At 38.5% G+C, this 17,748-nt stretch overlaps 1 protein-coding gene across 1 annotated transcript in view; it reads left to right on the top strand.

The window, feature by feature from the left end:
• LOC135215613 (neurogenic locus Notch protein-like) overlaps positions 1-17,748 on the top strand; it is a 32,244-nt gene that overhangs the window by 6,916 nt on the left and 7,580 nt on the right. The window contains exons 5-13 of the mRNA XM_064250514.1: positions 127-264; positions 784-912; positions 1,251-1,391; positions 7,653-7,784; positions 8,142-8,279; positions 8,641-8,769; positions 9,108-9,248; positions 16,056-16,187; positions 16,545-16,682. Coding sequence (XP_064106584.1) covers positions 127-264; positions 784-912; positions 1,251-1,391; positions 7,653-7,784; positions 8,142-8,279; positions 8,641-8,769; positions 9,108-9,248; positions 16,056-16,187; positions 16,545-16,682 — 1,218 coding nt within the window. The remainder of the gene's footprint in view (positions 1-126; positions 265-783; positions 913-1,250; positions 1,392-7,652; positions 7,785-8,141; positions 8,280-8,640; positions 8,770-9,107; positions 9,249-16,055; positions 16,188-16,544; positions 16,683-17,748) is intronic.

Here is a 17,748-nt window from a genome sequence, read left to right as displayed (position 1 = left end):
TCAACTCTTATACATAAATGTTCTTCCTAATCTGTGAAATAGTTCCTTGGTAACATTCTTGTGCATATTATATTGCATCTATCTTTTTATTTATATTAGTAATATAATTGCTATCTGTCATTTCAGATCCCAATGTTTGTATCGAATTAGATGCATGTGGTGGCGACCGTGGCACATGTATGAAAGATTCTGCCTTGGCAACAAGTTGCTTTGGCGTACCATATCCAGAACATTGCCTAGGAAACGATTGCGTTTGTTGCCAGGGTGAGTCTGATGCACTAACCTGAAGGATGCAGTGCAACAAGATTTATGTTGCATTATCCCTACCCTTCGCTAACACATATCCATATATAATCTACAGCATTCTCATATATATACATATATATATATATATATATATATATATATTATATATATATATATTGTATATATATATATATATATATATATGTATATTATATATGTATATATATATATATATGTATATATATATATATATATATATATATATATATGTATATATATATATATATATATATATATATATATATATATATATATATATATATAATATATATATATATATATATATATATATATATATATATATTACATAGTACACTTTTATATACAGTCAATATTTGAAAGTCGAAGTAGTTTTTTGTAATGATTATATCCAAACAAATTGTACTAATACTAAGGTCGAAGATTTAGTATACAGTATAAAATAATATGAAATTAGTTTAAACTTAAATCTCTCTTTCGATTCTCTCCAACTCTCAGATTGCACACCTAATACCCAGTGTTCTGACAACGGAGGCTTCTGCTACTACAGCCAGAGTGCCTACTCGTGCTCAGGCAATATCTACCAAGAAGGATGCAGTGAAACAACCTGTCACTGTTGTATTAATGGTAGGTTACTTAACTAAGGCATTCATTTCTTTACAGCTAAAATTCCAATCCCTCATGCTCTACAATGTTCTTATACTACTTTTTGAGAACTCAACATCTTTTAAAATACTGATTTCCCAGAAATATATCTTTTTCATTTTCTATATTTTCTTGTCATATCTCAAACAAAATTTGTCTATCACTCTCAAAAGTAACGTGATAAAACTGAAATATAAACTATAAAAATTGGGATCTGTATAAGTCTAGTTATACCATATTTATCTTCTACACAGCATTTCAAAAGTTCACTATCAAATTGTGCACATCTATTGTTGTTTAATTGTTATTTATCTTTTCAGATACTTCCCTCTGTATTGAATTACCCGCCTGTGAAAGTGCTAGTGGAACATGCATGAAACCAGACGAATGGAATACTTGTGTTGGAGAGGTTGACTCAACTGACTGCCTTGGCACTGATTGTGCCTGTTGCAAGCCAGGGGGTGAGTTACAAAACATAACAATTATTCAATGAATACGAACTTACAAAACAAGGAAACAATGAATGTGAACAGTGTCTTTGATTATAAAGGAAATTCTGCACAAACACGTATGTCTAATTTTCTATCGAATAATATAGTCATACAAATTTTTCATATGCACCTACTTACTTTTGTATGCTCATTTCATATAAAGAATTCTCTTACAAGAAGATATCTAAAAATAAATACGCCTCGGCTAACGATTTTAGATTTTACAATGCCTTCAAAGCTAATTGTGTCTTACTTTTAGTAATAATTAATCAGTTTTCTATTTCATCATTTATTCATGATAAATTAAGAAAATAAGTATTACAATTTTTCAAATAATCAAATAAAGATCACTGCCATGCTTGAATGTCATATGCATCTCTAGAACTATATGGCTAGACCTTAGTAAAAGTCACATACATATAATTGAAAAATAGGTATCAGGCAAAATTAAAAAGCACTGTTTGTACTGCTGAAATATGTACAAAGTAGTATCTTTCAAATCAAACACTTCTTTACCTCCTTTCAATTTTGAAATACAGCTTAATTACGAAAATGATTAACCTTCCAAAACCGAGAAATGTGTGGGGGCGGACGTTTTGGAGGTCTCTCGCGTTTCTTCACAGAAAAGAGGGGTTTTTCGCCCTTGGTGATTATACCTCTTATAGTAAGCAATGTGTTAATAGCGTCTCCACGCAATACCTGGCGTGTAAGCCGGAGAGTGTTGTGCAATTAGTATATTAGTATATTTGCAATTGCACAACACTCTCCGGCTTACACGCCAGGTATTGCGTGGAGACACTATTAACACATTGCTTACTATAAGAGGTATAATCACCAAGGGCGAAAAACCCCTCTTTTCTGTGAAGAAACGCGAGAGACCTCCAAAACGTCCGCCCCCACACATTTCTCGGTTTTGGAAGGTTAATCATTTTCGTAATTAAGCTGTATTTCAAAATTGAAAGGAGGTAAAGAAGTGTTTGATTTGAAAGATACTACTTTGTACATATTTCAGCAGTACAAACAGTGCTTTTTAATTTTGCCTGATACCTATTTTTCAATTATATGTATGTGACTTTTACTAAGGTCTAGCCATATAGTTCTAGAGATGCATATGACATTCAAGCATGGCAGTGATCTTTATTTGATTATTTGAAAAATTGTAATACTTATTTTCTTAATTTATCATGAATAAATGATGAAATAGAAAACTGTCTGCTCCAATCAGTAACTTAGAAATCTTTCAAATCACAGCTACTCGAGGCCTATTGGTCCTGGGAAATAGGTAAAAGAATGCAGTGTATGTGTTAGTGCTTGACCCTTCCCTTACCACAAAAATGTCATCCGACCAACCTCCAACCGTTGCGCAAGTGACCCTGGCACCTACCGGTACCTGTGCTCCACACACAAGTTCCGTACTCACGAACAATTGTCTTTACTTTATACAATACCAATCGAACCGTTCCGACGTCGAGTCCGCTATACAATCTGTCAGTGATGCCTTCTCCGATGAGGAAATCAACATTGCATATACGAAATGCTAAGATCTGATACCAGAGAGCATTTTCAAGGAGCGATCTGTGAAGAACTTGTCCTCTCATAAGAAATGTCATATATCGCTAAGTGGCTAAGGACCTGCTCGGTGGAAATCTACGCCAATGACCCTTACATTCTGCCTCCAAAGGGGCCTGCTGACCTAAGCCTACCTGCAGTGTACCACACGGCAGAAAATGCCTTCCAAACAGCAAAATCTCTCTCAGAAATAATTGCTAAAAACTCGGAAAAAATCGAGGAGACAAATGATAAATTATCAAGAATCTGGGACGTGATCAAATGACTACAGGAATCCCTAGACAGTCTTAAAACGGTGGAAACAAATAATCTCACACAGATCTGGGATGCGATCAAAGGAGTGCAGGGATCGATAGAAAATCTCACAGATAGCCACCAGAATCCTATGAATGCGGCATCCAGTTTTTCCTCGCCTCCCAGCAGCACTGAAGTGCTACCATCACCTCTAGACTGTTCTGAGGGGACTGTTGGTCTCCCTACCTCTTCTCCCTCCCCAGTGCCTCCGGTGGAAGATAGATCTCCGGTGATGATTACCAGCCCTCGTGATCCTCCCCACCCTATCTCACCTCCCCCCCCCCCCCCCCCCCCTCCCCCCCCCATCCCGCCATCGCAGATGCAGATGAGAGTGATCATGAGGGGTCTGGCGGCTGGCAGATACAAACAAGCAGAAAGAAGAGAAGAACCTCTCGTTTGGCCACTGGACCGGAGCCCAACATTCATGTTTCACCTCGCCCGACACCTGAGAATAGATGTCACATAGTAATTCACAATATGTGCTCATCGGTGACGCTAGACGCCATAGTGGAGAGAGTCAATTTTCTTACTGGCTCTGACCTACTCATCTCTCACGAACTCCCATGCAGAAGTAAACATAAAGTGGCTTACAGGATTACCTGCCTATTTCAACACCTCGACGTTCTTTTCTTAAAGGCGAGAATTTTGGTCCTAATATATTAGTTTCAAGATATAACCTAATCCGGGACCAACCACCCCCAGGGGAACTTACTGACACTATAACTAAGGGTCAAATTTCCACCGGGGGCAAGTGCCAGCCAACCCCCCATGGCCGAGTGAACTGCCCACTCCCCCTGGCTTACCCCCATCCACCCAAACCCAAAATGATTAGCGCATTCATCTCCCATCTTCGTCAGTAGCCATGGATACATTAAACATTATCTCTTGGAATAGTTTTGCCCTCAAGCAGAACATTCCCGTCCTAAATATTTTCTGCAAAAACTTCAAAGGCATCATTGCATTGCAAGAAACGCTCCTCTGGCCACATGACCTTGCCATCTGCGATTCAATTCATGAAGACTTCAGAACCTTCCCGACTTCATCAATGCAAGTTACAGATCAAATTATAGCTGGTCGCCCGAAAGGGGCCCTTTCTTCCCTATGGCTCAAATCGTTAGACAATATGATAAAAGTGATGACCTACAGGAGTGACAGATTGCTGGGGCTTCAAGTGACAGTAGGGAACTCTAAAATCCTAATAATTAATGTTTATATGCCATGGGAAAATAACAATAAATTTGATCATTACTGTATGATCCTAGGGCAGTTATACAGTATTATTCATGATTCTCCTGCTGATCACATTTGTATAATCGGGACCTTAATTCTCACACCACAAAACAATTTTATAATTAACTTACTTGCTTCAGTCAAAATCTTGCTCTCCAAATTAGTGATGTAATGCTCCTCCCTCCCTCCTCCTATTCATATGTGCATAATAGCGGATGCAATTACAACCTCCTCGGCTGGACCACTGCATCACATCTCCACAACTTCATGATTCTATTATGACTGCAATATTCACTCACTATGATCTTGCAACGGGTTACGATCACATCCCATTACAGGTGTCATTTAGTACCCCATCCCTCCCTGCTGTGAACCCCCCAACTGACAGCCCACCAGCGGTAAACTGTGATTTTAAAAACCCAGTGAAGACCAGATTCTTTAGGGCGACCACGGAAATCAGGTTACAGGCAATAGTTCAACCGGCAGACGCCTTACTTTGTACTAACACAAATTGTAGAAATGACCACCACAGGAGGGATCTGATTGAATTCCATTCAAACAAAATCTCTGCTATGCTTGCTTCAGGCAGGACTGCCTATAGATTTCGTCAAGGTAATTCTCGTAATATGCCTGGATGGAATGAATTAATTAAAGATCTGTATACATACTCACTAGAAATGTTTTTACTGTGGAGGCAAAATGGTAGCCCCAGGGAAGAGCACAGTGCATTACTAATGAGACAGGCGAGAGTGCAATTCAAACTTGTTCTTAAGCACTGCAAGGTTAAATGATAAACAACTAAGAGCCGATGCAATGTCTAGAAACTTAGAATCTGGTGATTATCCTCATCTTTGGAAAGATATCCAGTCCTTAAATCCCAAAACTAAAAAGCTATCACAGAGAGTAGGGGAAGCAGTCGGGGACAAAGCTATTGCAAGTATTGTGGGGTGATCACTTCAACATATCCTGAATTGCATAAATGATCAAGATTCCCGAAGGGATGTAGATAACGTCCTTACTGACAACATTCAATTTCATTTTGCAGACCGTATTACACCAGGTAACATCAGCAATGCCATAAACAACCTACCTAATAATAAATCGCCCGGCTGTGATGGTCTTCCTGCAGAGGCTTTCAAATTCTGCCATCCAACAATTTACATTTTGCTAGCTGCCCTATTCAATGCGTGCATAATTCACCGGTTTCTTCCAGACTCCCTACTCTTAGTTCACTTGATACCATTAATCAAAAACAAGCTAAAGGATGCAGCTGACCTTGGCAACTACCGGCCGATTGTAATCACAACGATTGCATCGAAGATACTTGAGTCTGTTCTTCTAGTGAGACTTCGCCCTTTTCTAAACACCTCTGACAACCAGTTCGGGTTTAAAGCAAACCACTCAACCGACACCTGCATCTACATACTGAAAAAATTGCTAAACTACTACCTATCATCAGCCTCTCCTGTTTTCCTTTGTTTTGTAGATGTGAGAAAAACATTTAACAGAGTAAACTACCTGAAGCTCTTCCTGAAGCTGCATAAAAGGGGCACACCCCTATATCTAATTGGCATTTTACATTGCTGGTTCCCCATACAGCAATTCTGTGTCAAATGGGGTAACATATTATCATACTCCTTCGGCTCCCTAAATGGGCTTCGGCAAGGGGTCATTCTCTCTCCATACCTGTTTAATACGTACACAGATACCTTGAACGTCAAACTGAACTCACTCCCAATTGGATGCACTGTCAATGAAACAACTATAAACAACCTCTGTTACGCCGACAGTATGGTTCTGAATTTTCCCCATCAGTGCAAGGTCGCCAATGACTCATCGCACACTTGCCGCCAATATCGCCAGAGGAATTTGATATAATCTACAACGAAACCAAGACCCAGTGCATGTCGCTGCTCCCGAGATCACTTAAGCATATTGCAGAGCCGCAAATTTTCCTCGGAAACCATCAACTGGAATTTGTGCATGAATTCCTGTATTTGGGTCACATTATCACCGACGACCTAAAAGATACGGCAGACATTGAACAGAGGTGTCGTAAAATATGTACAAACTGGCAACATGATTGCAAGGAGGTTTGCCTTCTGTCACCGAGACGTGAAACTGCTGCTCTTCCGCTCGTACTGCTACAGTATCTATGGTGTTCCCTCTGGACGAACTATACCTCGAGAGACCATGAGACGCATCACTGTTGTGCACAATGACATTCTGAGACGCCTCACAAACACTCCCCGCTACCACTCCACCACACGGATGTACATAGAAAACCACCTGGACAATTTAAAAATCATTGTTAGGCGAACAATGTCCAGTCTGGTAACCCGAGTGAGAAACAGCAACAACTCGCTCATGCAAAGCATCCTAAGGAGTAAAGCAAGATCTAAATTGTGGGAAAGATGGGAAAATTAGGCCTTTGTCCCCTAAAGGACTTAATCTCTGTATTGGCAAGATGACATCTGCAGATTTTGTTATTATTATATTTATTACTGATATTTTAATTTTACTTTATTACTGTGATTAATATCAGTTAAAGTTTTTTTACATTCAATTTTCGTATTTAGCCCTCTGGACCTGACTACTGTAACCACCCAAGTTCTCTACTTGAAATTTAAGTTACATAATCTGTGCACTAACTGTTATAACTCAATGCATTTTTTCCACCATTATTATTATTGTTATAACCAGTATTATGATTACTATCTTTTATGCTACCTCAGCTATTTTGTGGATAAGTGCCGATTAATCATTTTTTTTTATCATGTAGTCTCATGTATCTAGATTGAGTATGTTACTGTCTGTATTTTGTATATTCCATGTATATGGCCCTGAGCTGAAATAAAGGATATTATTATTATTATTATTATTATTATTATTATTATTATTATTATTATTATTATTATTATTATTATTATTATTATTATTATTATTATTATTATTATTATTCTGTACTCAGTTACATTATTGTTAAATTCAATGATGTATCGAAATTCTTTAAAGCATTCACCCTAAAGTCAAATTAATTGTAAATTAAAGGATATATAAAAAAAACAGCAGAGTGTCAATAGCGTAATACAATTGATGGAAATTAAATGATTCATTTCACACTTCATTCATCCACAGTTTGTACACCAAAACCCATCTGTCAGACCAACGGCGGTTACTGCTTCGACACCACTAGTGGTCATGTATGCAGTGGAACCCAGTATGACGATGGGTGTGATGGTACAGCAACCTGTTCCTGTTGTTTCCCAGGTAGGTGGCTCCATGTTAACGATAATTTCTTTCTAATTCTATCCAAAGGTCAGATATTCTATTAAAAAAATCTTTACTCTTTGCTACTCTTAATGCAAACCTATTTTCGTATCACCTGCCAATGGATTAAACTTTGTCCTTTTCAAAGGGGATTCACCTTGAGATAGTTTATTATGCAAGAGCAAGCATCCTATGATAAAATCTTAACTTCATCCGTGCAATAGATAAATTCTCATCAACTCTTATACATAAATGTTCTTCCTAATCTGTGAAATAGTTCCTTGGCAACATTCTTGTGCATATTATCTTTGCATCTATCATTTATATTAGTAATATCATTGCTATCTGTCATTTCAGATCCCAATGTTTGTATCGAATTAGATGCATGTGGTGGCGACCGTGGCACATGTGTGAAAGATTCTGCCTTGGCAACAAGTTGCTTTGGCGTACCATATCCAGAACATTGCCTAGGAAACGATTGCGTTTGTTGCCAGGGTGAGTCTGATGCAATAACCTGAAGGATGCAGTGCAACAAGATTTTTGTTGCATTATCCCTACCCTTCGCTAACACATATCCATATGTAATCTACAGCATTCTCATATATATATATACATATATATATATATATATATATATATATATATATATATATATATATATATATATATATATATATATATATATTATAAGTACACTTTTATATACAGTCAATATTTGAAAGTCGCAGTATTTTTTATAATGATTATATCCCAACAAATTGTACTAATACTAAGGTCGAAGATTAAGTATACAGTATAAAATAATATGAAATTAGTTTAAACTTAAATATCTTTTTCGATTCTCTCCAACTCTCAGATTGCACACCTAATACCCAGTGTTCTGACAACGGAGGCTTCTGCTACTACAGCCAGAGTGCCTACTCGTGCTCAGGCAATATCTACCAAGAAGGATGCAGTGAAACAACCTGTCACTGTTGTATTAATGGTAGGTTACTTAACTAAGGCATACATTTCTTTACAGCTGAAATTCCAATCCCTCATGCTCTACAATGTTCTTATACTACTTTTTGAGAACTCAACATCTTTTAAAATACTGATTTCCCAGTAATATATCTTTTTCATCTTCTATATTTTCTTGTCATATCTCAAACAAAATTTGTCTATCACTCTCAAAAGTAACGTGATAAAACTGAAATATAAACTATAAAAATTGGGATCTGTATAAGTCTAGTTATACCATATTTATCTTCTACACAGCATTTCAAAAGTTCACTATCAATTTGTGCACATCTATTGTTGTTTAATTAATATTTATCTTTTCAGATACTTCCCTCTGTATTGAATTACCCGCCTGTGAAAGTGCTGGTGGAACATGCATGAAACCAGACGAATGGAATACTTGTGTTGGAGAGGTTGACTCAACCGACTGCCTTGGCACTGATTGTGCCTGTTGCAAGCCAGGGGGTGAGTTACAAAACATAACAATTATTCAATGAATACGAACTTACAAAACAAAGAAACAATGAATGTGAACAGTGTCTTTGATTATAAAGGAAATTCTGCACAAACACGTATGTCTAATTTTCTATCGAATAATATAGTCATACAAATTTTTCATATGCACCTACTTACTTTTGTATGCTCATTTCATATAAAGAATTCTCCTACAAGAAGATATCTAAAAATAAATACGCCTCGGCTAACGATTTTAAATTTTACAATGCCTTCAAAGCTAATTGTGTCTTACTTTTAGTATTAATTAATCAGTTTTCTATTTCATCATTTATTCATGATAAATTAAGAAAATAAGTATTACAATTTTTCAAATAATCAAATAAAGATCACTGCCATGCTTGAATGTCATATGCATCTCTAGAACTATATGGCTAGACCTTAGTAAAAGTCACATACATATAATTGAAAAATAGGTATGAGGCAAAATTAAAAAGCACCGTTTGTACTGCTGAAATATGTACAAAGTAGTATCTTTCAAATCAAACACTTCTTTACCTCCTTTCAATTTTGAAATACAGCTTAATTACAAAAATGATTAACCTTCCAAAACCGAGAAATGTGTGGGGGCGGACGTTATGGAGGTCTCTCACGTTTCTTCACAGAAAAGAGGGGTTTTTCGCCCTTGGTGATTATACCTCTTATAGTAAGCAATGTGTTAATAGTGTCTCCACGCAATACCTGGCGTGTAAGCCGGAGAGTGTTGTGCAATTCCAAATATACTAATATTCTTTCTGCTCCCATCAGTAACTTAGAAATCTTTCAAATCACAGCTACTCGAGGCCTATTGGTCCTGGGAAATGGTTAAAAGAATGCAGTGTATGTGTTAGTGCTTGACCCTTCCCTTACCACAAAAATGTCATCCGATCAACCTCCAACCGTTGCGCAAGTGACCCTGGCACCTACCGGTACCTGTGCCCCACACACAAGTTCCGCACTCACGAACAATTGTGTTTACTTTATACAATACCAATCGAACCGTTCCGACGTCGAGTCCGCTATACAATCTGTCAGTGATGCCTTCTCCGATGAGGAAATCAACATTTCATATACGAAATGCTAAGATCTGATACCAGAGAGCATTCTCAAGGAGCAATCTGTGAAGAACTTGTCCTCTCATAAGAAAATATCATATATCACTAAGTGGTTCAGGACCTGCTCGGTGGAAATCTACGCCGATGACCCTTACAATCTGCCTCCTAAGGGGCCTGCTGACCTAAGCCTACCTGTGGTGTACCACTCGGCAGAAAATGCCTGCCAAATAGCAAAATCTCTCTCAGAAATAATTGGAAAAAACTCGAAAAAAATCGAGGAGACAAATGATAAATTATCAAGAATCTGGGACGTGATCAAATGACTACAGGAATCCCTAGACAGTCTTAAAACGGTGGAAACAAATAATCTCACACAGATCTGGGATGCGATCAAAGGAGTGCAGGGATCGATAGAAAATCACACAGATAGCCACCAGAATCCTATGAATGCGGCATCCAGTTTTTCCTCGCCTCCCAGCAGCACTGAAGTGCTACCATCACCTCTAGACTGTTCTGAGGGGACTGTTGGTCTCCCTACCTCTTCTCCCTCCCCAGTGCCTCCGGTGGAAGATAGATCTCCGGTGATGATTACCAGCCCTCGTGATCCTCCCCACCCTATCTCACCCCCCCCCCCCCCCATCCCGCCATCGTAGATGCAGATGAGAGTGATCATGAGGGGTCTGGCGGCTGGCAGATACAAACAAGCAGAAGAAGAGAACCTCTCGTTTGGCCACTGGACCGGAGCCCAACATTCATGTTTCACCTCGCCCGACACCTGAGAATAGATTGCACATAGTAATTCACAATTTGTGCTCATCGGTGACGCTAGACGCCATAGTGGAGAGAGTCAATTTTCTTACTGGCTCTGACCTACTCATCTCTCACGAACTCCCATGCAGAAGTAAACATAAAGTGGCTTACAGATTACCTGCCTATTTCAACACCTCGACGTTCTTTTCTTAAAGCGAGAATTTTGGTCCTAATATATATTAGTTTCAAGATATAACCTAATCCGGGACCAACCACCCCCAGGGGAACTTACTGACACTATAACTAGGGTCATTTCCACCGCAAGTGCCAGCCAACCCCCCATGGCGAGTGACTGCCCACTCCCCCTGGCTTACCCCCCATCCACCCAAATGATTAACGCATTCATCTCCCATCTTCGTGAGTAGCCATGGATACATTAAACAATTATCTCTTGGAATAGTTTTGCCCTCAAGCAGAACATTCCCGTCCTAAATATGTTTCTGCAAAAAACTTCAAAGGCATCATTGCATTGCAAGAACGCTCCTCTGGCCACATGACCTTGCCATCTGCGATTCAATTCCTGAAGACTTCAGAACCTTCTCGACTTCATCGATGCAAGTTACAGATCAAATTATAGCTGGTCGCCCGAAAAGGGGGCCTTTCTTTCCTGTGGCTCAAATCGTTAGACAATATGATAAAAGTGATGACCTACAGGAGTGACAGATTGCTGGGGCTTCAAGTGACAGTAGGGAACTCTAAAATCCTAATAATTAATGTTTATATGCCATGGGAAAATAACAATAAATTTGATCATTACTGCATGATCCTAGCTCAGTTTACACAGTATTATTCATGATTCTCCTGCTGATCACATTTGTATAATCGGGACCTTAATTCTCACACCCCCCCCCCCCCCATCCCGCCATCGTAGATGCAGATGAGAGTGATCATGAGGGGTTCTGGCGGCTGGCAGATACAAAAACAAGCAAAAGAAAAGAAGAGAAGAACCTCTCGTTTGGCCACTGGACCGGAGCCCAACATTCATGTTTCACCTCGCCCGACACCTGAGAATAGATTGCACATAGTAATTCACAATTTGTGCTCATCGGTGACGCTAGACGCCATAGTGGAGAGAGTCAATTTTCTTACTGGCTCTGACCTACTCATCTCTCACGAACTCCCATGCAGAAGTAAACATAAAGTGGCTTACAGGATTACCTGCCTATTTCAACACCTCGACGTTCTTTTCTTAAAGGCGAGAATTTTGGTCCTAATATATTAGTTTCAAGATATAACCTAATCCGGGACCAACCACCCCCAGGGGAACTTACTGACACTATAACTAGGGTCATTTCCACCGCAAGTGCCAGCCAACCCCCCATGGCGAGTGACTGCCCACTCCCCCTGGCTTACCCCCCATCCACCCAAATGATTAACGCATTCATCTCCCATCTTCGTGAGTAGCCATGGATACATTAAACATTATCTCTTGGAATAGTTTTGCCCTCAAGCAGAACATTCCCGTCCTAAATATGTTCTGCAAAAACTTCAAAGGCATCATTGCATTGCAAGAAACGCTCCTCTGGCCACATGACCTTGCCATCTGCGATTCAATTCCTGAAGACTTCAGAACCTTCTCGACTTCATCGATGCAAGTTACAGATCAAATTATAGCTGGTCGCCCGAAAAGGGGGCCTTTCTTTCCTGTGGCTCAAATCGTTAGACAATATGATAAAAGTGATGACCTACAGGAGTGACAGATTGCTGGGGCTTCAAGTGACAGTAGGGAACTCTAAAATCCTAATAATTAATGTTTATATGCCATGGGAAAATAACAATAAATTTGATCATTACTGCATGATCCTAGCTCAGTTACACAGTATTATTCATGATTCTCCTGCTGATCACATTTGTATAATCGGGACCTTAATTCTCACACCACAAAACAATTTTATAATTAACTTACTTGCTTCAGTCAAAATCTTGCTCTCCAAATTAGTGATGTAATGCTCCTCCCTCCCTCCTCCTATTCATATGTGCATAATAGAGCGGATGCAATTACAACCTCCTGGCTGGACCACTGCATCACATCTCCACAACTTCATGATTCTATTATGACCTGCAATATTCACTCACTATGATCTTGCAACGGGTTACGATCACATCCCATTACAGGTGTCATTTAGTACCCCATCCCTCCCTGTTGTGAACCCCCCAACTGACAGCCCACCAGCGGTAAACTGTGATTTTAAAAACCAAGTGAAGACCAGATTCTTTAGGGCGACCACGGAAATCAGGTTACAGGCAATAGTTCAACCTGCAGACGCCTTACTTTGTACTAACACAAATTGTAGAAATGACCACCACAGGAGGGATCTGATTGAATTCCATTCAAACAAAATCTCTGCTATGCTTGCTTCAGGCAGGACTGCCTATAGATTTCGTCAAGGTAATTCTCGTAATATGCCTGGATGGAATGAATTAATTAAAGATCTGTATACATACTCACTAGAAATGTTTTTACTGTGGAGGCAAAATGGTAGCCCCAGGGAAGAGCACACTGCATTACTAATGAGACAGGCGAGAGTGCAATTCAAACTTGTTCTTAAGCACTGCAAGGTTAAATGATAAACAACTAAGAGCCGATGCAATGTCTAGAAACTTAGAATCTGGTGATTATCCTCATCTTTGGAAAGATATCCAGTCCTTAAATCCCAAAACTAAAAAGCTATCACAGAGAGTAGGGGAAGCAGTCGGGGACAAAGCTATTGCAAGTATGTGGGGTGATCACTTCAACAATATCCTGAATTGCATAAATGATCAAGATTCCCGAAGGGATGTAGATAACGTCCTTACTGACAACATTCAATTTCATTTTGCAGACCGTATTGCACCAGGTAACATCAGCAATGCCATAAACAACCTACCTAATAATAAAACGCCCGGCTGTGATGGTCTTCCTGCAGAGGCTTTCAAATTCTGCCATCCAACAATTTACATTTTGCTAGCTGCCCTATTCAATGCGTGCATAATTCACCGGTTTCTTCCAGACTCCCTACTCTTAGCTCACTTGATACCATTAATCAAAAACAAGCTAAAGGATACAGCTGACCTTGGCAACTACCGGCCGATTGTAATCACAACGATTGCATCGAAGATACTTGAGTCTGTTCTTCTAGTGAGACTTCGCCCTTTTCTAAACACCTCTGACAACCAGTTCGGGTTTAAAGCAAACCACTCAACCGACACCTGCATCTACATACTGAAAAAATTGCTAAATTACTACCTATCATCAGCCTCTCCTGTTTTCCTTTGTTTTGTAGATGTGAGAAAAACATTTAACAGAGTAAACTACCTGAAGCTCTTCCTGAAGCTGCATAAAAGGGGCACACCCCTATATCTAATTGGCATTTTACATTGCTGGTTCCCCATACAGCAATTCTGTGTCAAATGGGGTAACATATTATCATACTCCTTCGGCTCCCTAAATGGGCTTCGGCAAGGGGTCATTCTCTCTCCATACCTGTTTAATACGTACACAGATACCTTGAACGTCAAACTGAACTCACTCCCAATTGGATGCACTGTCAATGAAACAACTATAAACAACCTCTGTTACGCCGACAGTATGGTTCTGATTTCCCCATCAGTGCAAGGTCGCCAATGACTCATCGACACTTGCCGCCAATATGCAGAGGAATTTGATATAATCTACAACGAAACCAAGACCCAGTGCATGTCGCTGCTCCCGAGATCACTTAAGCATATTGCAGAGCCGCAAATTTTCCTCGGAAACCATCAACTGTAATTTGTGCATGAATTCCTGTATTTGGGTCACATTATCACCGACGACCTAAAAGATACGGCAGACATTGAACAGAGGTGTCGTAAAATATGTACAACTGGCAACATGATTGCAAGGAGGTTTGCCTTCTGTCACCGAGACGTGAAACTGCTGCTCTTCCGCTCGTACTGCTACAGTATCTATGGGTGTTCCCTCTGGACGAACTATACCCGAGAGACCATGAGACGCATCACTGTTGTGCACAATGACATTCTGAGACGCCTCACAAACACTCCCCGCTACCACTCCACCACACGGATGTACATAGAAAACCACCTGGACAATTTAAAAATCATTGTTAGGCGAACAATGTCCAGTCTGGTAACCCGAGTGAGAAACAGCAACAACTCGCTCATGCAAAGCATCCTAAGGAGTAAAGCAAGATCTAAATTGTGGGAAAGATGGGAAAATTAGGCCTTTGTCGCCTAAAGGACTTAATCTCTGTATTGGCAAGATGACATCTGCAGATTTTGTTATTATTATATTTATTACTGATATTTTAATTTTACTTTATTACTGTGATTAATATCAAGTTAAAGTTTTTTTACATTCAATTTTCGTATTTAGCCCTCTGGACCTGACTACTGTAACCACCCAAGTTCTCTACTTGAAATTTAAGTTACATAATCTGTGCACTAACTGTTATAACTCAATGCATTTTTTCCACCATTATTATTATTGTTATAACCAGTATTATGATTACTATCTTTTATGCTACCTCAGCTATTTTGTGGATAAGTGCCGATTAATCATTTTTTTTTTAATCATGTAGTCTCATGTATCTAGATTGAGTTTGTTACTGTCTGTATTTTGTATATTCCATGTATATGGCCCTGAGCTGAAATAAAGGATATTATTATTATTATTATTATTATTATTATTATTATTATTATTATTATTATTATTATTATTATTATTATTATTATTATTATTATTATTATTATTATTATTCTGTACTCAGTTACATTATTGTTAAATTCAATGATGTATCGAAATTCTATTTAAAGCATTCACCCTAAAGTCAAATTAATTGTAAAATTAAAGGATATATAAAAAAAACAGCAGAGTGTCAATAGCGTAATACAATTGATGGAAATTAAATGATTCATTTCACACTTCATTCATCCACAGTTTGTACACCAAAACCCATCTGTCAGACCAACGGCGGTTACTGCTTCGACACCACTAGTGGTCATGTATGCAGTGGAACCCAGTATGACGATGGGTGTGATGGTACAGCAACCTGTTCCTGTTGTTTCCCAGTAGGTGGCTCCATGTTAACGATAATTTCTTTCTAATTCTATCCAAAGGTCAGATATTCTATTAAAAAAATCTTTACTCTTTGCTACTCTTAATGCAAACCTATTTTCGTATCACCTGCCAATGGATTAAACTTTGTCCTTTTCAAAGGGGATTCACCTTGAGATAGTTTATTATGCAAGAGCAAGCATCCTATGATAAAATCTTAACTTCATCCGTGCAATAGATAAATTCTCATCAACTCTTATACATAAATGTTCTTCCTAATCTGTGAAAGTAGTTCCTTGGCAACATTCTTGTGCATATTATCTTTGCATCTATCATTTATATTAGTAATATCATTGCTATCTGTCATTTCAGATCCCAATGTTTGTATCGAATTAGATGCATGTGGTGGCGACCGTGGCACATGTGTGAAAGATTCTGCCTTGGCAACAAGTTGCTTTGGCGTACCATATCCAGAACATTGCCTAGGAAACGATTGCGTTTGTTGCCAGGGTGAGTCTGATGCACTAACCTGAAGGATGCAGTGCAACAGATTTTTTGTTGCATTATCCCTACCCTTCCCTAACACATATCCATATATAATCTACAGCATTCTCATATATATATATATATATATATATATATATATATATATATATATATATATATATATATATATAAATATATATATATATATATATATATTTATATATATATATATATATAGTAATATATATATATATATATATATATATATATATATATATATATATTCAACAGGCGGAGGTTTCTCTAAACCCAACTATACAATGAAGGCAGGGGAAGCACACCAACAGGTCAAGGAACTCATATTTATTAAGTTGCAACGTTTCGAAGCCAACCAGCAGGCCTCATTTTCAAGCTAAAAAGTAACATCATCTAATTATGTACAATAAAATTAAGCTACAATATTAAAATACACAATGCAAAGTACAATAAAACAATCACAGTTAAAAACACAAATAAGGACCAACCGTTGAGTGTGAAGACAAGAGGAAGGACTAACAAAAAACGTAAACAGTTCACGAGAGGTAAAGAGGTGTAGACGTGGCATGGGTGTTCAGTGAGGGGACCAGTTTTTTAATAAACAAAGATTCATTAATTTTTTAAACCTTGTGATTGGAAGCTCTGCCCAAAACCTTAAAGTCCTTGTACTGAATAGAATACCTACATTTATCAGTATGATCCCTTATGTTGGAAAATTCGGAATTCGAAAGCTTAGTGCCAGTTCTATAGCTGACAGCTCTATGACTGTCGATTCGGACCTTAAGTAACCTATGTGTCGATCCAATATAGGTTCCTCGATTACATTGAGGACAAGTAAATTTGTAAATAACACATGAGGTCATCAATGGATCCAAACGGTCCTTGAAGCTGAAAAGGCTACCGATATTCATTGGGTTTGTGGGTATAATTTTGATTTTCATGGCAGGGAGATGACCAGATATTAAAGCGTGGAGTTCTTTATAAAAAGTTGTATTTTGAATAAAAGGAAGGACTTTAAGGTTTTGGGCAGAGCTTCCAATCACAAGGTTTTAAC

This window comes from Macrobrachium nipponense, chromosome 5 (assembly GCF_015104395.2).
Source record: "Macrobrachium nipponense isolate FS-2020 chromosome 5, ASM1510439v2, whole genome shotgun sequence".
NCBI classification, from domain to species: Eukaryota; Metazoa; Arthropoda; class Malacostraca; order Decapoda; family Palaemonidae; genus Macrobrachium; species Macrobrachium nipponense.
The sequence above is the reverse complement of the archived record's forward strand: the minus strand, read 5'-3'. Positions and strand labels throughout refer to the sequence as shown.